The sequence below is a fragment of the Dipodomys merriami genome, unplaced genomic scaffold, assembly GCF_024711535.1.
Source record: "Dipodomys merriami isolate MVZ:Mamm:240054 unplaced genomic scaffold, mDipMer1.0.p SCAF_16, whole genome shotgun sequence".
Classification (NCBI taxonomy): domain Eukaryota; kingdom Metazoa; phylum Chordata; class Mammalia; order Rodentia; family Heteromyidae; genus Dipodomys; species Dipodomys merriami.
Window position 1 is genome coordinate 18,604,568 of NW_027202937.1, and position 24,477 is coordinate 18,629,044.

At 38.0% G+C, this 24,477-nt stretch overlaps 1 protein-coding gene across 7 annotated transcripts in view; it reads right to left on the minus strand.

Annotated features, from left to right (window-relative positions):
- Nucleotides 1-24,477, minus strand: part of Cdkal1 (CDK5 regulatory subunit associated protein 1 like 1) — a 732,742-nt gene that overhangs the window by 297,461 nt on the left and 410,804 nt on the right. For all 7 annotated transcript variants that reach the window (XR_011372241.1, XR_011372240.1, XM_070024471.1 and 4 more), the window contains one exon: nucleotides 23,266-23,328. Coding sequence is in view for 5 of the 7 variants with exons in the window: in XM_070024471.1 (XP_069880572.1) it covers nucleotides 23,266-23,328 (63 nt within the window). In the remaining 2 variants the exon portion in view is untranslated. The remainder of the gene's footprint in view (nucleotides 1-23,265; nucleotides 23,329-24,477) is intronic.

Sequence of the window (24,477 nt, forward strand, 5' to 3'; positions counted from 1 at the left end):
GATTGCATATTAATATTTATGCTTTACTATATAAAGACCTTGCATACATTATGACTGTTGTGCAAGCTGAATGAATAACTAATGTTACATTATGTATGGGTACATATTAAGCAGACACATCTACACTTTCTTAGTTCGGGATATGATTAATGCAGCCTATCAGAAGCCAGATGGTGCAGAACCAGAACCATCAATCAAAATGAAAAGACCACTGCGTGCTATCCACAATGAGGTTCTCACAAATGGAGATTCTGTTCACAGACCCTAACTGGTAATAGGCAGAAAACGCCAAGAACATAGCTGTTCTGTCCCACAGGGATAAAAAGTCGGAGCTCAGGCTTGGCTGGATAGAAAACCTGGTAGAGGAATATTCATCCTGGAGCTCTGAGCCCCAGAATTGGGAAAGCCCAAGCAAACCAACAGCCTGTGCCTCGAGCTTAAAAAATAAATTTAAAAGAAAGCTTTTAAATTATTTTAATAATGTTTGCGCTGATGACAGCGTCTGTCAAACAGTGCCCATTTTCTGTTTGATTTAGGATGGGACAGAGCCACAAAGTAACAAAGCAGCTGCCACTGTCTGCCTGACACGTGAGTTGGCATCTTGTTTCTTATGCGTAGGCTTTATTATAAATAACCCCAAATGCTTCAGTGTTACTTTACAGTCTTGCTCCAAGGATCTATGGGAAACAATTTTAGTCTCTGTTATGTTTAATACTAATGACTATTTCTGGGGCAGTTGTAGGGAGAAAGGCAGCCGAAAGATGTTTCCTGTTCCTTTAATAGCTTTACATAAAAATAACTATAGAAACACAAGGTGCTTTGTCTTTGTAAATGGATCATGTGTGCTTAGAAAATGTTAAATAATCCCTATGCGCTGTAGGACCTTAGAAAAAATTAAAACAAATATATAGGTCCTCCCTCCTAATGGTCATTGAAATACCATCTTGGAATTCTAAATTTGTGCAGTTTTGGATGACAGACACACGTGCAAGCGAGAAGATAATTCAAACACAAGTCCTTCTAAGATTCTGCAACAAAATGATGAAGTCCTTTAACTAAAGTAAAACCTGGTTATTCTCCTTTCCTACAATATAAGCATGTTTTATACAGGCATAAATTCTGCATAAGTTTATAATTAGGTATTAATCTACCACACATTATGTATTGTGATGTTCTTATATAACTTACTTCCTTAATGGCAAATGTTTATGTGTTTTACTCTCCCATTAATAATAATAGAGTGAGAATTTTTGTGAAATAAGGAATTTCTGTCTTATCTCCTTATACTAGATTTCCAGAAGATGAATTTCTAGGTTTACTGAAACGAACAAGTTCTTTTCTAAAATTTATCTTTTCATTTAACACTCTGTAGTGTTAACTCAAAAAACATCTTTCAGCATTTCATATGTGAAATTCATATTTTAGTGCAACTTAAGTTTGTATTGCTTTAATTACCAGCTAGATTAAGAATTTTCTGTAGTTAAAAATGGCATTTCCTGCTTGAGGTCTTATTGATATCTTAGAAAATACAAGAGCATGCACAGTGCTGAGGATGGAAAAGGCATCCATTGACTTCCTGCCGATGGAAAAGGAATACTGTTGCCATTAACAGGGAGGGCGTTTTGTACTGGCATTGGCTATTCCTGCTACGTCTTCCTCTCATCTCACCTCACTTCTCTACTTCTTGTCATGTTTATCCTTGGGAATAATGGTGGTGGGTGGGAGAGCTAGGGAACAAAGAACTGCCAGGGGTCTGACAAGGAGAACATCAAGGAACATCAGGGAACATCAAGGTTCCAGATTCTGCCTTTAATCTCCTAGGACTGTAGGACCCAATGAGTAGTATGTTTCCATGCCACTAGAACCTCTCCTGTCATGGGGATGTATAGTCTAAGCACAGCCAGGCAACATAAAGAAGGTTCACACTCAGCTGAGCAAATCAACCTCAGGGCCCTATTAAAACAAGAGCTAATGTGTGCTAAAAGGTAAAATGTACAGAATAATTGGAAATAAAGAGTATTTCTGACCTGCAGATTTCAAATAATAGAAACCTACTATAGTAAAACGCACACCACTACTAACAAAGAGCAAATACCTTTGGGTGGGGAGAAAGACATATTAGATAGAGAGTCAGCAAATTTGACTTTAAAGTGCAGTTTTATTTTTAATTAGCCAACTGTTGTGGGCCTTGGTTTCCACAGATAAATTCAAAGGAAAGATGAGAAAGGGTTCTAGTAAGCTGATCTTTATACATTTCTGATTTGTCTCAATGCTAACATCCAATGATTGAAATAAATTATTTAAGGACAAACTACAGAAGTTATTCTACCACAATTAAATTAGCATATAAAATATTCTAGGTAATTTTATTTGGGGTTATATATGGAGTTATTAATGTGATTATGTTTCTCCCTCTGCTTTGTTGGGGGGGGTTATCAATAGAAATCATAATATAGGGTCTCCTCTAAGCAATACTTTATTCAACTGGATAACTAGATAACTGACACCCACCAGGCAGGCACAAACTAGTGAGCTACATATCTGGGAATGGAATTCCAAGGTACAGGACTGTCAAGAGTGGTGAGCTGAGGTCTGCCCGTCTCCTTGTGTCAGTTAGTGGTTGACCCTTCCTACCACAGCTTTTCTCGGTTAGGATATCTTAGAGAGTTTCGGTGCTATGAGCCTGTTCTCAAAAGCAACAGACATTTTAATTGGCTCAGAGAGAGAATTAGGATATTTACATTTTTCTCTCTTAGATTTTTTTTTAATCATCCAGTAGAAGGACCCTGGTGATATTTTTTGGTACTCAATCACATGCTTTCTGTAATAACAATGAAATGATTTCAGTGCTAATATTCTTTTATAGATACCTAATTACAGCAATAAGCGTTTATTGATAGAATTTATAATAACAATGACTAGAGTAACATTTCCTAAGCACTCAGGATACTGTGCTAATCTCCTCTCTGGTGCACTCCTTATAATAACCTCCAGGGATGGGTACTAATTTTTATTCTCATTTCAGAGATGAGAAAGCTGAATCTCAGAGAAGGCAAATTGTGTGTTACACACCCTGCCAACAGCAGACTCAAACCCAGGGCCAAATTAGAGTACAACCTCATTTGAAACTGTTCAAGGAGCTTCAAAAGCTTATTGGTCTTGTAAATTTCATAGCATAATAGTTCAATATACTATCCAAAATCCCTTTATAGAAAAGTTAACAGGATCTATTCACTTTAGAAATTTGTCCAAGAAACAGCTGGATTAGAATGATCTACTTTCTTTCATTACAAATGAGAGCTGAGCAAGTCTCTGACCTCAATCTTTCTATCTCTACCACTAGAGCAGCTGAGATTAGAGGCATGTGTAGTTTCAGCTTATTCTCTGAGATAGGGTCTTGCTAGTTCCTTTTCAGACCGGCCTTGAACTATAATATCCTATCTCCTCCTCTCAAAAAACTGGGATTTATAGATATAACCCACTGTACCTGGCAACTTAAGTGCTTTTTGGATATTGTTTATAAGAATAAAACGTATTGTATATATGTATATATATATTTGCTTTCATGTCACTAGAAATTAAAAATGATTCAAAATGACTAAATGATCTGATTAGTATCTCTACATGTATACTTCATATATAATATGCATTGCTCAAATATTGGAGGAACCCTTATAGACACATACTTTGAATTTGGGATGATTTGCATTAGTATGGACATTTTTTTGCCTTCTCTGTCTTCATTCTATACTACTTGGGGATTCATTTCCTCTGCAGTCTCCCTGTACCCATCATAATGTGTTGATCGACTTAACCTAGTAAACACATTTACTTATTGACCTGGTTCAGGGGAGTGTTTATAACAAAAATCAGTCAGGTAAGATGGAGCTTTAGGTTTTGCAGAACACAGATCTCCTCTCATCTCTATTTTGGGTGAGGTGCAGAGCCATAGCAGTTACTTTGCAAGGTGAGCTTGAGAAAAGTTGAAAGTCTGCCAAGTCATGGTGGTGACTCTATTTTATAGTTCTGAATAGATTCTTGCTTAATGCAAAAACGACCTTGACAGTTCAATTAAGGAAGCTAATAAATTATAAATATATATAAATATTATATCTGTTTAAAAGAGCATGAATTGAGTTATTCACAATATAGTCCTAAATAAAACATTCAATTAACCCATTAAGATCCTTGGAGAAGTATCATATTATCAAATTAAATGGATAAAAGTAGTAATTCAAAATGGTAGACTCAGGATTGCTATTTGAATAATATTAACAGAAACCATTTCTATTTAATGAGGCAGAGGGAAGGTACAGAATAAGAAAGAGTGAGGACCTAGGATAATGATAGGGTTTAGGACAAGTTCCAGGAAAAAAAAATGGGAAAAGGTACTGACTTCAGATGCAGAAAATGACCATTGAGAATGGAAACAGATATATAAGTTTGAGAGAGAAGGAGTAATCCAGGAGAACACAAAGGCAATGACTGTGAAAAGGATGGTGTCGGCTCTAGATAGATCATTGGAGTAGGTACTGAAAAATATGACCAATCAAAAATTGATGGTTAAAAAAAATTGGGGAGAGGACTCCAGCATGATTTGGGGTTGGTTTGCAGCTTATTAGCTAGGAAGATGTGATTGGTGAAATTAATTGAAGCAGTAAACACAGTAAAGGTGAGCCTGTGTTCCAGGGCCGGGAAGAGGACAAAGTAAAGTTCAGTCTTAAGTACAATGAGGCTGAGGTATGCCATCCTAAATGACATACCTTTGAGTCTATTGTGTGGATGTGTGGAAAGTCTGGATCAGCTGTGGGATATTAATGAGCAACAGGAACAGCAGAGACACAAATGAAGACAGGGCTGGGTAGAGATGAGGAGAGATGGGAAGAGACCTGTAGCAATCAACACATTAACACATGTGTAATGTCATTCATATATCACTTGGATACAAAATATATAGATTTAAGAGCGTTTTGTAATCCTTGAGGGAAGTTATAAGTACAAGTCTATTTTACATACTCCAAGTTTTATTATTGTGAATGTGCAACTTGAAAAATACTTTTCATTCACGAATCAAAAACCATTTGTCTTTATTTAAAAATAAGTATTTTTGCATCTATAATTACTGAACATTTAAACTTGTCCAATACAAAAAGGAAATGTTAAGTCAATATTTAGGTGGTTAGACGTGGCCCTGATAGAACTCAAGTGTTAGTAATGCCAACTTTTGGGAGGCAATGATTTGGTGACAGGCTGGTAGAACTTTAATGACATCATAATGACACTTCCAGATTAGCCTGGACAGAAACATTAGGAAAACTCCATTCCATCTTAAACAATAAGCTGAGTCTAGTGGCATGTACCTGTCCACCCAGTTATACTACAAGTGTAAATATGAGGATCAAGGTCTAGGCTGGTCTAGGCAAAAACTCATAAGACCTTACTTGAAAAACAATAAGTAAAAACAGCTGGGGCTGGGCACTGGTGGCTCACGCCTGTAATCTTAGCTACTCAGGAGACTGAGATCTGAGGATCATGGTTCAAAGCCAGCCCGTGCAGAAAAGTCCATGAGATGTGATCTCCAATAAACCACTAGAAAACCGGAAGTGGCGCTGTGGCTTGAGGTAGAGTGCTTACCTTGAACTGAAGAGTGTAGGGACAGTGCTCAGTCCCAGAGTTCAAGCCCCATAACCGACAAAATAAAAAAAGTTGGGTAGATGGTTTATGGGGAAAAGCATCTGTTGAGCAAGTATGAAACACTGAGTTTAAACCTCTATTGCTAAACTTTTTTCCAAAGAAAAACTTACTGCATATGGAAATATTAAAATATTTGCTATCAGCTTAAATAGAGCAAAGCTTACAGAGGTAAGCAGTCTACATCAAATTTTAAAATTCAAGAGGAAGAACATAAGTGAGTAAACTTTTTTTTTCTTTTTGCTTATGTGGTGCTGAGGAATCGAACCCAGGGCCTCGGGCATGCAAGGCAAGCGCTCTACCACTAAGCCACCTTCCCAGTCCCGTGAGTAAACTTTTGATAATAAAGAAGGTGCCATTTCAGTTCACACTAATGCTTTGGGTAAGATTATTATAGTACTTCAAAATAAAAAAATTAAAAGTTTCTTTTCTGCAGTGAATACACTACTTGTGGTGCAAGACCATATCAGTTATAAAAGTAGTACATGTATGTATCACATTTAAAAAATGTAAATTCTCAGATATAGTATTTATACAAATCTTGAAAAACTCTTGGTCAGACCCAATGACATTATATAAAACATGGTAATCGGGACTAGGAAGGTGGTTCAGTGCTAGAATGCTTCCCTTGCATGCTTGAGGCCCTAGGTTTGATTCCCAGCACCACATAAGCAGAAAAAGCCAGAAGTGGCACTGTGGCTCAAGTGGTAGAGCGCTAGCCTTGAGCTGAAGAGCTGAGGGACAGCATCCAGGCCCAGAGTTCAGGTACCATGACTGACAAAAAATAAACAACAGCAAAAAAACCATGGTAATGTTTGCTAGGAAAATTTTCAACAACAATATTTTGAGGCACTGTTTGAATCCAAGGTTTGGGGGTTTCTAAATAAAGGATTTCAAATGGTTAAATCTATCCCTACAGGGCTAAGTTATTTAAAACCCATAGTTCTTGGTAAGGTCTAAAAGTTCTAATGTATAGGAGATGGAAAAGGGAAGATACAGCTGGGTGCTGGTGGCTCATGCCTGTAATCCTAGCTACTCAGGAGGCTGAGATCTGAGGACTGTGGTTCAAAGCCAGCCCAGGCAGGAAAGTCTGTGAGACTCTTATATCTAATAAACTACTCAGAAAAAGCTAGAAGTAGCACTGTGGCTCAGGTAGTAGAGTACTAGCCTTAAGCAAAAGGAGCCTAGAGCCAATGCCTACACGCAGAGTTCAAGCCCCGGGAACAGAAAAAAAAATGGGGGGAGATACAGACCCCAGAATCCTGGAATCAATGACTACTGAGATTTCTACACACTTCCTCTCAAGTTTTAGAATAGAAAACAGGTTAATTCCATCAGTCAAATATTTGCCAAGCACCGAGTTAGGTGTAAGAGAAACAGGATTCAACAAACGGACAAAATAGTGACTTATGCTCCTATAACTATAATTTTATATTAATAGTAGCAATATTAGTTATTTATGGAGATTGTGCTGTGTGGTGAGGATCAGTGTATAGTAACTATAATTTCACTAAGAATAGCTATCATTTATTGAGCAATTACTGTGTGATGGGAGCTAGTCTGGATGCTTTCTGTTTTATCTTAAAAAAGTCATATATATATATATATATATACAGAGAGAGAGAGAGAGAGAGAGAGAGAGAGAGAGAGAGAGAGAGAGAGAGAGAGAGAGAGAGAGAGAGAGGCAATTCCTTACCAATTCTAAGACATTTTTTTTCCTTCTAAATTTTAGCATCTCTGAATTTGAGATGTGCCCTTATTGTAAGTACTGATTCTTCTCTTTTTTAGTGTTACATAAATTAAGGATGAGTCCTGTAATTGATAGTAATTGAGTCTGAAACACAGCGCCAACGTATAGAGGAAACTGAGGTAAAGGAAACTTAAATATCTTCCCAACTTCACACAGCTCACATCCAGAGGAGCCAATAATTATAGATGTGGAGGTGGTTACCTAAAACCAAACACAAGGGTCAGCTTGTTTTATGCATGCATGGGAATACCCCGACAACATTCCTTTGTTTAATTCTAATTAATATACACTGATGAAAAGGAGAAAAAAACCCAAATGATTCTATTTGGTGGCTATTTCTAAAATTTGGGAGAATAATCATACAGGAAATATAAATGAAAACTAAAATGAGGTAAGTCTTTACTACATAAGGGAAGAGTTTTAAAAGTTAGTTGACATAGCATGACAGGAATGTCTAAGAAAACATTTTGTTGAATGAGTATCTGGGAATAGCTATTGTGGTTGAAAGTACATACCTAAGGAGTTCAAGAAGCGAACCACTCCTAAAGGTAATAAACTAATCACACTAAATGGGCAAAGGAGCTAAGGGGAGACTTTTCAGAAAAGGAAAGAATGGTAAAGAAACACATGAAGATAAGCTCCTCATCCCTGGCCCTAAAAGAAATGCAAACCAAAACAACTCTAGATTCCATTTCAACCCCAGTTAGATTGGCCAACATTGTGAATTTGAACAACAAATGATGTTGGTGGGGATGTAGGGACAAAGGAACCCTACTACACTGTTGGTGGAAATGTAAAATAGTACAACCACTTTGTCCAGAAGCCTGGAGGTTCCTCAAATAAAACTAAACATAGATCTTCCCTACATGCCAGCCATACTTAGGCATCTACCACTCCTAGGCATCTACCCAGATCATCAGAAGCCAGATACCATAAAGATACTTTGCACATTCATGTTTATTGCTGCATTTTTTTTTACAACAGCCATGTAGAAACAGCCCAGGTGCCCTACATGAGTAGATGCAAAAAAATGTGGCTATACACAATGGAATTTTACCCAATCATTAGAAAAAATAGTAAGTCATTTTCAGGGAAATAATGGACCTAGAACAAATCATATTACATGAGGTTCTATCATACATGGAAGCTAGATCTAAAATACCTGGACATAATAAATTACACAGGTCTCTACACACAGTGAGACCAAAAGAAGATACTCCTAGGAGAGGAACGAAAAGGCACAATGTCAATGTGTATCTGATCGTACTGATAATATTTCTCAAAATGGACTTTAGGAAATGAAAATAAGAGGTTTTTTCTTCCTTTAAAAAAGGATATTACTAATATCCAGGTATTCTACTTCTAGAACTGTATTACAGTTATTCATGCCTCAAATGACTGAAGATTGTTTTGTAAGATCAAAAGACAAGAAGCCAAGGATCCATTAATAAAAATGTAGTCCAGCCAGGCGCTGGTGGCTCACACCTGTAATCCTAGCTACTCAAAAGGCTGAGATCTGAGGATCGTGGTTCAGAGACAGCCCAGGCAGGAAAATCTGTGCGACTCTTATCTCCAATAAGCCACCAGAAAACCAGAAGTGGTAGAGCTCAAGTGGTAGAGTGCTAGCCTTGAGCTGAAGAGCTCAAGGACAGTGTTCTGGCCCAGAGTTCAAGCACTATGACCAACAAAAAAATAAAAAAAAAAATTTTAAAAGGAAAAAAAAAAGTGTAGTCCAAGATTTGGTAAACAGCCAGTGTGGACATCAAGGTATTTTTTACAAAGGGAATGAGGCAGCTCTTTACGTACTGATTGAAATGATCTCCAAGGTACAACATGAAGTAAAAAAAGAAGAGAATTTGTGATATTTTCATGTTGACTTGTGAAGATCATACATGCATATATGGATAAAATACTCTAGGAACATGCACAAAAAAACTTTATTACAATGAAAAGTAAAAGACAATTTTAATCTTAGTACATTCTCTCATAGATGGGGTCATCACCACTGGGACAGCCTAACAACCTACTGTGCACTTGCATTCACAAAGCCCAATGGACATTAAGAGACTGGGTTTCAGTCCAGAATTTGCTGTGGATGAGGAGTAAATGCCTGTGTAGTTGTGACATATGACAAGTACGCTTCATATACAACAAACTAAACTGTACCTCATGATTCAAGGTTTCCCTCTGATGGGAGGGCAGGAAAAGTAAGCTATAATCTCTACTTCAAGCCATTTCCCCTATTCCCACATTCAGGGAAATATGATGCCAATAAATGGTTAACAAAACAAAGTATTTTCAGTGCAATTTTGTTCTCATCTCACTCTACTCTTATAAACGTTTTATTTTATCCCATTTTCTAAGAAAATAAGTTGTGAGCATGGTGAGCTAATGACAGAAGCATATACAAGTCCTAGTGGTAGCACGAGGAACAATCTTCTGTTTGGGGCGGGGGGGGGGCAGAAACATGGAAAGAAGGCAAAAGTAAGTTGCGTTTTGAAGGATGAACAGGAATTGAACAGCATCAGGACTCCTTTTTCTCACTTTTCTGCAGAGTTGGGAATTACATAAACTCCAATAGCTTTCCCAGTCTATAGTTCAAGGCTCTCACTAGAAAGAATGGACAAATGTATTACTGTCTCCATGGAAAGGAAATAAGTATTCTAATTGACCATGTTGAAGAGACCATGAATTATACGCTGAAATAGGAACACAATGGAGTATAAAGAGTCTGGAACTCTAAGAGACTGTAGGAGAATGAAAAAAGTAGGTAGAATATTATAAACTATGGAGAAGGGAAGCTAAGTAGTCTATAGGGAGGGTGAGGTTGAAGTCAACAGAAAATAAGCTGAGAGAAACCAGTCAATCATTAGCAGGCTAAGGAAGATGGGGAAGAGAGTTGGAGAGAAGTAAATCATAAACATATTACCTACACCAATTTAAAATTTTATTTTAAATTAAGCTATAAAAAGTATTGTAAGAAATAAAAGTAAATAATAGTGACAAATAAATAGCATTAAAATGACTCCCCCCAAAAGCCTAACTTGAAATCAAAATTGCTTTATGCATAATAGCTGTATTTATTATGCCCTCGAATGATTAAAAATGTGAGGCTTTCCTTTTTCACCCATGTGTCTGCCTTAATAGCTAAATCCAAAAGGCCGTGAGTCTTTAATACCTCTACTTTTATTTGACACATGTGTATTTAGGATGTATCTGGAATTCTGAAAGGTACCTAAAGACAGAATAGTAAAGAACTGAAAAGATGAACAATAATTAGAAGCTAGTTGACTTATTTTCCTCTGAGATGATAAAACTCTTCAGTTTTCTTATTCCAAGAGGAGAGTATGAATGTGTACATTTAGTAAGTACCATAGATCCTAACTGTAATTGTGTCTTCTTGATCCTGCAAGAAGAACGGAAAACAAGCAAGCAAGAAAAATACAAAAAGGAAAAGAAAAAAACAAAACAGCCTAGAAAGACTTGAGTTATTGGGGGATGGAAATACTTTAGGCTCATTATTCTTTGTAGACAGAATTCTGGAAATTGTTCTGTGCAACGCAGAATCTGTACTGAAGGGTAGTAATCGTGAGTGCAGCCTGCAGACGGGTCTTTCTTTCTGTCACTGTTAATAAAAATGTGCTGAGAAAGACAAAGAGCAGGCCAGCGAGCCCCTTCCCCCATGGCATCAGCCACACTCCACCAATCACAAACTCTCGACAGCCTTAAAACTTGAGCAGTAGATGAAAGAAAAAAAGAAAAAGAAAAAAAAAACCAAAACAAACAACTAGTACTAGTTTCCTCATTTCTCTAGTGGATGCCTGTGACTTGTTTTAACCATCTGTACTATTAATGTTTCTTAATACATCTCAATAAAAATACCTTCAGTTACAAAGAAGACATTAATTACATTTTATGATAAAATGTACAACTGAAAAAACAAATGTAATATTGGAGGGGGAGGGTTAAAACTCTTTCTTGAAAACTATGAAGATTTTTTTTTTAAAGGAGGATTGTCCAGGGGGAAAATTGGCTGGAGTTGGGAGAGGGTATTAGAAGTGAGGAGGATCAAAACATATATACATATATAGTACATAAATATAGGTGGGTGTATAAAGGTAAGAAGTTGATACAATGAAACCCACCAAATACTGTTTGAAAGAGGAAGGAGGGTGAGATGCTCAAGGGTTTTTAATACAGGGGCAAACGTTCAAAGTATAGTGTACCCATGTAAGGACTTATCACAATGAACACCCCTTTGTACTGTTCATGTGTGCTAATAAATGGAGGAATATAAAAATCTACCTCTACTTGAAAAACCCCCACAATTTCTCTTAATGCTTTTCAAACAACTTGCCAAAAAACAGTTTCCCAGGTTAACATTCATTAAATTGTGAGAGAACGAGCTACAGTCAAATGAGTAAATTGTTTTTCTCTTCTTAAATAAACTAGCAAGTCCTTGCTGAGCGCTAGCTGACACAGGTGCTGGCCTTAGGCTGGTGTTATCCTTACCATCTGAACAGGAAGGCATTCCGTTGGGTTTTCAGATAAAAGTAGGTGTATAGTTAAATTTCACATAAACAATGAAAAAAAAAGTTCTAGCATTGCATGTCCCATGTATTATTACATATACTCGATATAGCAAAAAAACTTTTATTTTTTAATCTGAAAAAGTATCTTGTATTTTCATTGGCAGACTGCATGCAAGTAGCCTAAAATGGCAAGTGGTCATTGTGCTCGCCATGTCTGCTGTAGGAATGTGGATGGGAAAAATGCTTAGTCCAGAGCACTCAGCTGGGGAGACATGGGAAAAGCTGTTGATTGGTGGGTTTGTGTCAAGTTCTTGACATTGTCAAAAAAGAGAAGGTAATGGTGGTAACAGAGTAACTGGGTATAAGGAGGGATGGTGGAGGATGGCACTGGTACCAGAGCAGCAGAAGTGAGTAGCTTGGGGAGGGATGGAATACTCTGGCTCTAGGTCTAGGGTACTTTTCCTTGCCTGTTGCTGCTCGCTCTCCCCCCTACCCTCTCTCTTTCTCTTTGTCCCCTTCTGAACTTTTTCCTGAAGGCAACAAATAACTAATAGAAGTAGAAATACTTTTGGGCTTGATAAATAATTTGAAACTATAGGAACTGCCATATTGATGCGGATCTCCTGGTTCGTGTAAGGTAACTTAAAAATACTAGGTTTAATTAGGTAGCCACTAAAGAGACCACCATGTGACAGTCAGGCAGGAAGAGTTTGTTATTTTACCGAATTGCTGCCCATGGCGTTCATGGTGGAGACCACATGGCCAAAAAGGGGAGGACTGTGGTCTGACCTGGGTTTAAGTAGAGAAGGGGCAGGGAGAAGGTGTTGCTAGATGAGGGAAGGTGTGGCCACACTGGATGAGGATGTGACCTCAGGGCCTGGGACCTTCTCCTCCCCCACACCTCAATGGTTAGATGAGAGGCATGACTGGGGGCGGCCCAGGATGTGACCTCCAGGTGTGCCAGTTATCTAGGTGACACAGGCATAGGGCAGAGACTTATGCAGGAGGTGAGGTGGCCAGGGCCTACAGACCTTACAATTAGTTTCTAAAATCAATACTTTCCTACAAATGTTTGCAAAGGATTTGATCATGAACTTTGCTGACATTCCTAGAGTTGAAGGAAGTCATAAAGTTTGCTTACTTTCTTCCCAGATGCCCATTTCCCAATTTGAAGGGAAGACTATTAGTGTGTAATTAAAAGCAAAACAAAACAAAACTAACAAACAAAAAACCCAACACCCAAAAACCTACTGTAATAATGTCTTCTTAATTCTGTATAAAACCCCATGAGGGAACAAATTACTGGAGCACAGAACTATTTTTCATTTACTATTCTTCGTAAGGAGAAGTCTGAATGTTGTCTTGTGCAGCTCAGGACCTGTGCTCAAGGTACTATGGAAATCAACTCAGCTGGGGTTCTGAGCAACAGATCAGGGCACTCCTCCCCATCTTTACCTGTCCTGCTGCCATCTTCCTAGCTCCACCAACAGAGACTCTGGGCAATTCTCTCTTCAGCTTTATTTAGCATTCACTCTCTGATCTCTGGCATAGCCTGTTTCTCTGGCTAGAGACATCCCCAGCAGTCTGGGCTCTCGAGTACTCGGTCCTTTGGCTGGGATTATACTGTATGCTGCCAACCTAACTCACTCTCCTCACAGCGAGGGAGTCAGGAAGGAGAGCAAGTTGGACAGGGTTCTACTGTAAGCTGGGTGTCAAGCAGTGGCCAAGCGCCATCTGTACCATAGTAGCTTCAAGGCCCAGCTTCAACCTTGTTTTCCTTGCCTGAAGCCGATGTTGAACTCATCAGGACAGAGGACCTATCTATTCTGTCCACTGTCTATTTTTATTCTTTCTCATATCTCTATTTAGATTTGGCTTTGGGATTGGGGACAGAGAAGACAGAAAGGCCAAACTTAACCCTCAATTTAAGTTGTGTTTGCCAATCCCTCTCTTGTGAGAGCAGTTGCCATTGTGGATGTCATGTTTGTGCAAAAGAGGTGATAAGCATAGACTCCAGGGGGTGAAACTTCTCTGAAACTCTGACTGTGTAACACTCAGTCATTACTTAGCCTCTCTGTCATTCAAATGGAATGACAAGAGTACTCACTTTATAGAGATGGAAGAAGAATCCAATGTTCTGTGTGTTCAGATAGCTTTGAGAACACTGCCAGCTACATGGAGTTTTAAATTATTGCTTTAATCTAATCACTATATCTTTTTTGATTTCATTGTTTGTCAATTCTTGGGGTAATAGATAGGACAGAATTCTGGCATCTACAGATTAACAATACTACATTCTCTGCCATGCATATAGGTTCATACTTCTCAGCCAGGCACTGACAATAACAAAATAAACTAAAATCCCCTTTGTAAACTATAATACTTATTTCTTAGAACAATATGCCATTACAAGGAAAAAGGAACATACATGGGTAAGGTATCAAATGCCTAAAGGAAACATGACTGCTACTCAAATTGCAAGCTGGGAAGGCTTAAAAGCAAGGCCATGCTTTTGGATTGTTTGGTGTATATACAGAAGAAGGAAGGCTGAGAGACACTCAGTGAGGAGGCAGGCCACAGCTGAGCGAGGACTGCACCTACGGGAACAATACAGACATCCTGAGAAGGAAGATACTTTAACAAATGAACACACAGAAGCAGCATTTCAGTGTGTCCTTTATTTCCAGTCTGAATCATTCATTTGGCTTTAGAGTAGAGCTGATGAAATGGACTGAACAATTATGAAGTATTTACTTCCTTATAGTCCAAAACTACATGTGAGGCTGAATTTTGGGTGAGGTCATGTATCAGTATAGCAATAAAGATGTTCAATTAATTAGACATTTATTCAATTGTTCCTGATATTTAGCAACATTCTTAGAAGAACTTGAAAAAAATCTTTGCCAAAGTCAGTAAGTGAAGTGAAATGCACAAATGGCTTTGGGCGATCTGCTGCGGAGAACTGTTTTAAGCACAGCATAAACATGCCAAATCAAGAACTTGTTTCTTTATCTACATGTGCCATAAAAATTTGGCTCTCATAGTGTCTGATCCATTAAAAATGGGATTTGCTATTTCCAGACAGCAGATAGCTCAGAGCTCAACAGGGCCAGCAGGCAGGAATCCCAGCTCCCATCTCCCTCTTAGAACAGCTCAGAGTGCTCTACTGCTATGTTCTCTACTCAAGGCACAGGGGTAATGCATGCTTGACCATACTAGGATTGCCTTTGGATTGAGGCAAAGGTTCACGATTCTTCAAATATAAAAGGCTGTATATCAGCAGACACCTGATTTATGGAGAAACATTAGACAGTACGTGATTTTTTTCAACAAGGACATATGATACAGGTATTGAAAAAATGCTGCAGAGAAATGACAGACTTAGAGAGGACAGTAGTATAACCCAAGACTGTTAACACAGATTACTACTGTATGTTTTTGCCTAAAGCCTCAGAAATATTTCACTGTACACTAGAGGATAAGAATCCCATGTCATTTATACTAATAGATCTTGAGATAGTCTTAGAAAGTGTGGATTATTGAAATGCACAGCAATTCGTTTTGCATAGTTAATATTGTGTTAAAGAATCAATTGTACTGCCAAGGACAAATGACTAGTACTTGTAATCCTAGCTACTCTTAGGCTGACATCTAAGGATAATAGTTTGAAGCCAGCCTAGGCAAGGAAGTCTGTGAGACTCTTATGTCAAATAGATCATTACAAAGCCAAGAGTGGAGCTGTGGCTCAAAAGAACTTAGGGATAGAGTCCAGCCCTGGGCTAGCGAACATGCAAACACACACACACACACACACACACACACACACACACACACACACACACACTTACATGTACCCCTACACCCTTCCCATACACAGTTGTACTAATATATTATAATTGTTGAAGTCAGGATGTCTAGATACTTCCTTCTTTCCTCTTTCTTCCTTGGCTCCTTTTCTCTTTTACTTGGGATCAAACCCAGTGCCTTTACAGACTGTCACTACTATTGTACTTTATGATTTTTTTTTGAAGGGGTTTCTTATTTTCCAAGTAAGCAAGCTTCCCCTGCATTACCAAACCCCTAGGTCTTCAAGACAAAATGCAATAATTCCCAAAGAATAATGTTTTATAGTATTTAATTACAAAAATAATCTAGAGTAATACTGGTTCTACTTTTCTCACTCATTTACTATCTTTACTAACTATCCACAGGGTTAACTACTCTTCTAATATCTATCTGTAGATACATCTATCGATAAATATATCTATATTTAAATTTTGCACTAGTACAAAATTGTGTACTCTGCCTTAGTCTTCTCATTCATAGGGTTTGAGCCACATGTCCACTTTAAGCTTTTTGCTGTTTAATTGGAGAAATTCTTATCTCCAGCAGATTTGTCTGCTAGGCTTTGAACTGTGATTTTCAGATATCAGCCTTCAAAGTAGGTTGGATTACAGGCATGAGCTACTGGTATCCAACATTTCCACTATTTTTGGGGGGGGGGTCTGATCGCGGGGCCTGAACTCAGGGACTGGGCGCTGTCCCTCAGCTCTTCAGCTCAAGGCTAGCGCTCTACCACTTGAGCCACAGCACCATTTCCGGCTTTTTTCTTTTTGCTTACGTGGTGCTGAGGAATCGAACCCAGGGCCTCAGGCATGCAAGGCAAGCACTCTACCACTGAGCCACCTTCCCAGCCCACTATTTTTAATCCAACCACTATCTACAGTAATATTCGATTTACCTAGGCCTTATTACCAGTTGTTCCTAAGAAAGTTTTCAAGGTAAGTATAATTTGTTCCTAAAATACTAATGCTTTCAAAAAGAGGGTACATACCTCTACTGTTTTTAAACAAAACATGTTTCTTGATATAAATTAATCCCAACTATTTCACTTGAGGTAAATTAAAGTGTAGTGAGGGTCTGGGATTAGAGGTAAGTGATGGGGTCCTGGGCACCTGCACCACAAGAGGTGCTCTGTTAGTGACTTTGGGCTCTGAAGCCTGCCCTCTTTTTTTTTTTTTTGTTGTTGTTGTTGGTCATGGGACTTGAACTCTGTGCCTGGGTGTTGTCCCTGAGCTCTTCAGCTCAAGGCTAGCACTCTACCAACTGAGCCACAGAACCACTTCTGGTTTTTGAGTGTTTAATTGGAGATGAGTATCTCATGGGGACTTTACTGCCCCAGCTGGCTTTGAACCATAATCCTTAGAATCTCAGCCTCCTGAGTAGTTAGGATTACAGGCGTGAGCCACCAGCTGTCCTCCCTTTTATTTCGTACTCTGTCACTACTTACTGCAGCTCTGAGTTCTCAAACTGAAATAAGGATATTGGGTCTAACAAACAATGTCTGGTTCTCATAGTCTGGATGCGTGGTGGGGGCTTTTCACCCAGCTCAGACAAGCTTAGAGGTGTGAGATAGGCCATTCTTTGAATCTGCAGAGGTATCATGCTGTTTTTGGACACAGGAAAGTTTTACTACAGAGAATTCTTGCCCTAGACTATGTGTTTTTGTTGGACTTGGGTCCCTAACCCAAACATGTGGTTTTTGCCTTTAAAAGCTTTGTGCATGCTACTTTCTGGGCTGCAGGTCTTTGAGACAGGAGTCTACCTGTAGTTGCCAGCTTTCTAATGAAGACTTCCAATTTGACCTCTCAAAATGTGGCTTCTCTGTTGCTAGTGGTTGAGTTCCTGTATAACAAAGCAAGAACTAACCTCTTCTTAACTGCTGTCAGGGCAATCAGGCATCTGTCTACATTTGTTAGAATGGACTTAAACAGAACAATGGACAGTTGGTGGACGTGGAGTGGGGATAGTAAACAGTCACTTGAACAGTCTGGGCTCAGATTGGCTTTCACACAAATTCAGAGCTGTATTTTGGATTTACCAGATCACAGTAACAAAGACTGCTAATTGAGTAAAGTGCTGATGTTTGTTTTTCTCAAAGGAGAACTTATCAAGTATGTTTATATATACAGTTTTGTGACATAGAAGAATTTGCTTACAGTTAGATATATGTCTGTTATAGAAAAAAGTTATTAAAGTAACAGTTATCAAGTGAAAAAGAAAAGCGAACTTTACCAACAATGACTCTCAAGAATGTGCAAAGATTTACATTTCTACATGGAGAACACAAGTTATTAAAAGAAAATAAGGCTGAATATTGGTAGCTCACATCTGTAATCATAGCTACTCAGGAAGCTCAGATCTGAGGATTACAGCAGGAAGGTTCTGGACTCTCTTATCTCTAATTAACCACTTAAAAACTGGAAGTGGAGTTGTGGCTCAAAGTGGTAGAATACTAGCCTTGAGCAAAAAAGCTCAGGGACAAAGCCCATACTCTACATTCAAGTCCCACAACCAAAAACAAAACAAAACAAAAAAGCAGCCTCCTGTACAAAATATGTGAAGCATTGTAGTAGTAACAACTGTTAAATACTCATTTTGTGTGTGTGTGTGTGTGTGTGTGTGTGTGTGTGTGTGTGTGTGTGTGTGTGTGTGTGTGTGTGTGTGTGTGTGTGTGTGTGTGTGTGTGTGTGTGTGTGTGTGTGTGTGTGTGTGTGTGTGTGTGTACTGGTACTCTACCACCTGAACAATACCTCCACTTTCAGAATTTTGCTGGTTAATTAGAGATAAAAGACTTAAAGACTTTTCTCCTGGGCTGCTTCAAACCTGGATCCTCATATCTCAGCCTCATGAATAACTAGGATGATAGGCATAAACTACTAGGACTTGGCTTAACACTCTCTTTCAATGTAGAGAAGATATTAAATCACTCAGATGAACTGAGTTTTAGAACTTGGGAGATGTTAAAAAATTGCTGTGGATCTAAAATTTTTTTTCTTCCCTAGCATTTTCATATTTTTATAGTAACTTTTTATATTAGTAGATTATTAACATCTGTGTTTAGCTAATAAACCTAGATTTCCCCTTGAACACATAAGTTCTGATAAAAATCTACCAAAAAAGTTATAAAAAAAGGAGATCCTTTATGTACATAGTAAGGTTTTATTCAGGCCAAGGACACACAGTACACACTAATTTGCATGACTTTAATAAAAGATGTTCTAATTATAGCCTGCTTTAACTTACCTGTGACTTCTCCAGAAGGGGGAGAAAAAAGAAAAACAAAAAAACTCTAGGTTGACCCCATGGCCTAGAAGGCCTCTCTGGCCCTGTAACCTTTCCCGGTACTTAGCTTGGTGTATTTTCAGAAACCACAAGGTATATTCTTTAAAATAACGGAGAAAAAAATGCATGAAATATAGTCAGATGACCTTCTGGATTACCTTACCTATGTTCCCTTTTATTAGGGAAGATAAATGAGAACACATTTTGATTAACTTTCTTTGTATAAATAATATTTCTACGCATGGTTGCCAGGTATGATGGCATTTATCTATAATCCCAGAACCTGGGAGGTAAGGCAGGAAGACTGCAAGTTAGAAGTCGGCTTAGGCTACCTAGCAAGACTGCCTCAACAATCAAAAGGAATTATTGAAGAGAATTCTTTTAATCTGGACACAGAACCAAAAGCACTTGAAAATGAAATTCAATCTGAAGCAACATGTATTAGTGTAAGAAAGTATTTCCCAACTCTCATCTGGGTGCACATTTTGCTTTGAGTTTTGTTTGCTGTTTGCAACATCATTTAAGAGAAAACCAGCTGACCATTTACTACCTAACAATGGCTTTAGGGTCTGATTAAGAAATGCACCTGGCCTCCTTCAAACGATCTGCTTGTTTAACCTGGTGACTTTTCTGTGTCTGGGGTCAGGCCGGAGCAATCTGGGATGTGGGATGGAAAGAAGAGCAAACATAACTGACTCACTGAGAACACAACAGCTCTAACTGCCCTTTGTAATTACAACTGTTTTAGCAGTTTCCAGTAGGCAAGGCTATCATATAAGTGACCACTATAATTTGGGATGAAATCCCAGGAAATGGTGCCAATTGAAAAGGAGTTGTCTTTCTGGGTTTACTCAGCATAATGAAGCCAGTGAAGTGCTGAGTTTCCCTTCTTCCATGTAAAAGTACAAGGGGAAGTTAACACTAAAAGGAAGTTAGGTAGAGAGAAAAAGAGATTGCCAGAAGAGTCACTCTCAGGAGTAAGCCATGGCTTAATCTTACTCTTGCATCTCTTGTGGTATGGAAAAATTTCAACCATACAGAAAACTGTACAAAAGAACGAAGCCCACAACTTCTTACTTTGTTTTGAAATTCATTAACACATGGTCCATTGTACTTTACTGAACTCTATTCATGTCTCCCAGAACTGGGGCTTAAAGACATGGCCTTATGTCCTGCTTTGCTTTTTTGCTCAGGGCTGGCACTCTACTATTTAAGTCATACTGCTACTTCTGGCTTGTTGCTGGTCAAATGGAGATAAGTCTCTCTGATTTGTCTTCCTGGGCTGGCTTTGAACCTCAATCTTCAAACCTCAGCCTCCTCAGTAGCTAGGATTATATGCATGAGCCACCAGCACCTGGTCCTCCGACTTCTTTTTACAGTAAATCTTCAACAGATGATATTTTAATTTAGATAAGCTTCCATTTACAATATTGGTGTATATTTCTCTAAAAATTACTCTAGAAATCTCACGGAGCATAAGATGCTGAAGCCAACTTTAAAGGATCTTGAAAATATTTCACAAGAAAACATCTATCTGAGCTGGGCACCAGTGGCTCACACCTGTAACCCTAGCTACTCTGGAGGCTGAGATCTGAGGATCACAGTTCAAACCCAGCCCAGGCAGGAAAGTCCATGAAACTCTTATCTCGAATAAACCACTAGAAAACTAGCCATGGCGCTGTGACTCAAGTGGTAGTTCACTAGCCTTGAGCTGAAGAGCTGAGGGACCAGCTGAGCCCAGGCCCAGAGTTCAAGCCACACCACAGACCTACCAAAAAACAAAAACAAAAACAAAAAAACCTAAACCAAAAAACAAACAAAAACCACATCTATCTGCTTAGAAATCTAATTTGACTGCCTGCAACTGGGTAGTTAAAATGACAGAGTAACTTGAAATACCACCCTCTTATTTTGTTATTTATGAGGGAAAAAGCAACATTTAAAAACTGAGAAATAGGGTTAGTTTATCTGTGTGTGGTTCTAGTTATCTCAGAACATTCCAATAAACAAGAGACAAAGTTACAAGTAGCAAGGTTAAATTTGTAGGGATGGAGCTAAGAAAAGTAGGAGGTTAATAAAGAGCCCAGGCACTGTCCAGAACAAAAATTTCCTTTTTCCTTCACTTCACACACACAGAATAAAACAGCACCTAAAGCAGACACATGGCCAAACTTCAGGAGCTTCAAAACTCATTCATCAAGCAGTCTAGCTACTTACAATAATTTATTATCCATCTTAAACTAAAGATCAAAAGGCACTTTTATTCAGTTCTTCATTACCCAATGACTAATTTGTAGGGGAATGAAGCCTTCACAAGAGAAGCCAAAATAATCTGAGGTGACTTTGATATAATGCCACAAAGGATATGAAGAGGAAGCTGGTAGAAGCTGCAAATGGCTAGATTCCATTAAGAGGTCTAATAAAAGAGTAATGGAAATTCCCTTAACTGTAAATTAAAAAAATGTTAGAAGTGGGCAAAATGTAGACAAGTTGGGTGAAACCTTTGATTTGCCATAGCTTTTTCTTTTTCTAAGCTTTTGTTAAATGTTAACTTTAGCCACTGTTGCACTTACGTTAATTAAATGGCTTCACTTAAAAAAAAAAATGTGCAACGTTCCCATTAGAAATCTGGCCAATCTCATTCCTTCTGCTGCTGTAATATTCAGCAGCCCGTGCCTTCCCCTTGACTTGTCAGACACCAGTGGCTTTCTCAATTTCTTTCAAACAGAATCCCTGTATTCTGCCAAGTGATTGGCTTAGCTTGAGAAATGTTCACTTGAAATAATTTAAATTCTAAGACTGCATATTAGAGTGGTCACATGGAACAAAAACACCTCTTTTTACCAATGTTTGGCACATGAAGTCAACTGGTCACTTAGGAAACCACTAGAAATGATTTAAATTCTCCAAACTTCCACAAACCATTGGGCACAATTTTGTTGCTATATAAAGTGTTTTTTTCATACTCATCATTTTGACAAAAAAAAAAAAAAGAGACCTTACCATATGGTACCTGTAAATTTACCTGTAAATTCATAGATAAGGACTTTAAGTTTACAGGAGCATTTCAACTGTGTATTTCTGTTTGCTCTGAAGTCACCTCACATTAATAGATTTATTGGAACATAATGAACACGGACTAGAAGTTTCAAGTCTCAAATCTGTAATGCATTTCCCCATGGAGATGGGAAGGTGTTAAGCATTTTGTATAAAATGGTTCCAAGTGTGTGTGTTTTTAAAAAGAAGTTTTTATCTTTTACAAATATATGAAATACATATACGTAAAAAATATCCAGGAAAATTTTCAAATAGGAAGGGTAAAGGGTGTGGGTTAGAATAGGAATGAGGAGTCTTTTCTTTTTATTCCTGGCAGTACTGAGGTTTGAATTCAGGGCTTATGCTTTTTGAGTAGGTATTCTATACTCTACCATCGCTCCAGCCTACAATGGGTCTTTAGAAAGTATTTAAATGGCAATTTGGGAGCCATCACACTTTTTGACCATCTCTGTCCAGCAAAATTCTTGGTGATGGATATTTCATGAATAATGCTATTGACTGATTTTTAAAAAAGGACGACTTATTTAGCAAAATAACTAATAGAGAGCCCAGACCTGGCAAGTAATGTTTTAACTACTTTTCCCAATGCAAAGAAGCCTAGGTTTTCATTAAGTATTTGGGAACAAAAACAAACAAAAAACAAAACACAAAAACCACTCGTATATTAAACAAAAACTTTACCAAAGGCTGTCTTAAAGGTTTGAGATTTCAGTGCCAATATGTAGCTAGATTTGTGTTGTTTAGGTTTTTGTTGTTTTAAAGCTAGGTAAGTGTTAGACCTATAGCTCTAGCAAACTGTGACTAGATTTTAATGTGCAAAAAATACTATTCTAGTTCACAAATGCAAATATTGTTTTCTTTACAAATGTTGAAAAATTTTAAACTGAAATACAAGTGTATTTGCACTTCAAAGTTACCATATTTTGCTTTCTCATTTTTCTTCCCTATTCTTCTTTCTTTCTTTCCATATTCAAAAATTCATATATTGAAGACTGTGCTATATATTCAGAAAGATGTAAATCTAGAAGGGATCATAACTATACTAATGGGAATACTAGTCATCATCCAGACTCCAATAAAATGTATTAATAACATGTTCGTTTCTCTTACCTTGTGGTCATATGGATTGTAAGAATGAAATACTTGAGAAAGATCTTTTGTCCTCTGCTTTTTCTGTGAAAGAAAAATATTAAATATTTAATATTTGAGTTGGTAGCTCATAGAAAGCATACATGTGTGTTTATATCTATACCTAAAGATGCTATTCTTTCATTAGAGATTTTGGCCTTGTGAAAGCTGATGGAACACAAGAGTTTAAGTGCAAACCAAAGTCGGAAGCAGCAAAGCAACCTCTTCCCAGAAAATTTTGAATTAAATTATGAAAAATTCTCTATAAAAATGTTTAACTTAGAGGTTAAAATGAAGAAAGCACAATACAAAGAAAGAAAATTCAGGCCACATTCAGGGCAGTTTCAGTGGCTTTGAACACCACTGCAGCTACTCAGATCTGGTCCATGATACACACCTGCCCAAAGGATGGGCAGGCTTCCTGGGCACACCTTAGCCTGTCTGACAATGGTGCCTTCATTCCATCAGATGTGGTGCCCAGTACTTATCACATATGCTAAGTGTGTGATAAAGGCTGGCTACATTAATGGATAAACTATGGCACTAAGTTGGAGAGGCATGTAACTACCCATATTTATACTGTGGATATGTAGCTGTATACACATAGTTAAGACAACAGAAGGCCCTTTACTTCTCACAACATGTTCTTTTTCAGGGCAAACCCAGGTATTGCTCAAGTCTTGTCTACCCCTCCTGCTACTCAGCATCAGGGATAAGAAGTATGGGGTTATCTCATTCTAGCCAACATAGATGACAGTCTCTTTTCTTTTCTTTCCTTAAGTTTTTTATTGTAAAAATGCTGTCAGAGGGGTTACAGTTACATGAACAAGGTAATGAGTACATTTTCTATTGAGCATTGTTGCCTCCTCCTTTGTTTTCCCCTACCATTCCTTCCCTCCCTCCTCCACTACTATCCTCCCCATGCCGAAGTTGTAAAGTTTGTTTTCAACATAGTGTTGTTTTTTAAAAATACATTTTTATTGTAAAAATAGTGTACAGAGGAGTTACAGTTATATGAGTAAGATAATGAGTACATTTTGAGCATTGTTACCTCCTCCTTTGTTTTTCTCTTACTATCCCTTCCCTCCCACCTCCCCAATATAGTGTCTTGTACATCTCATTGTTACAATGGGTCAACCTGTATCCCTATTTAAGCATTTTTTATCAATTATCTTTAAATATTTTATAGTGTTT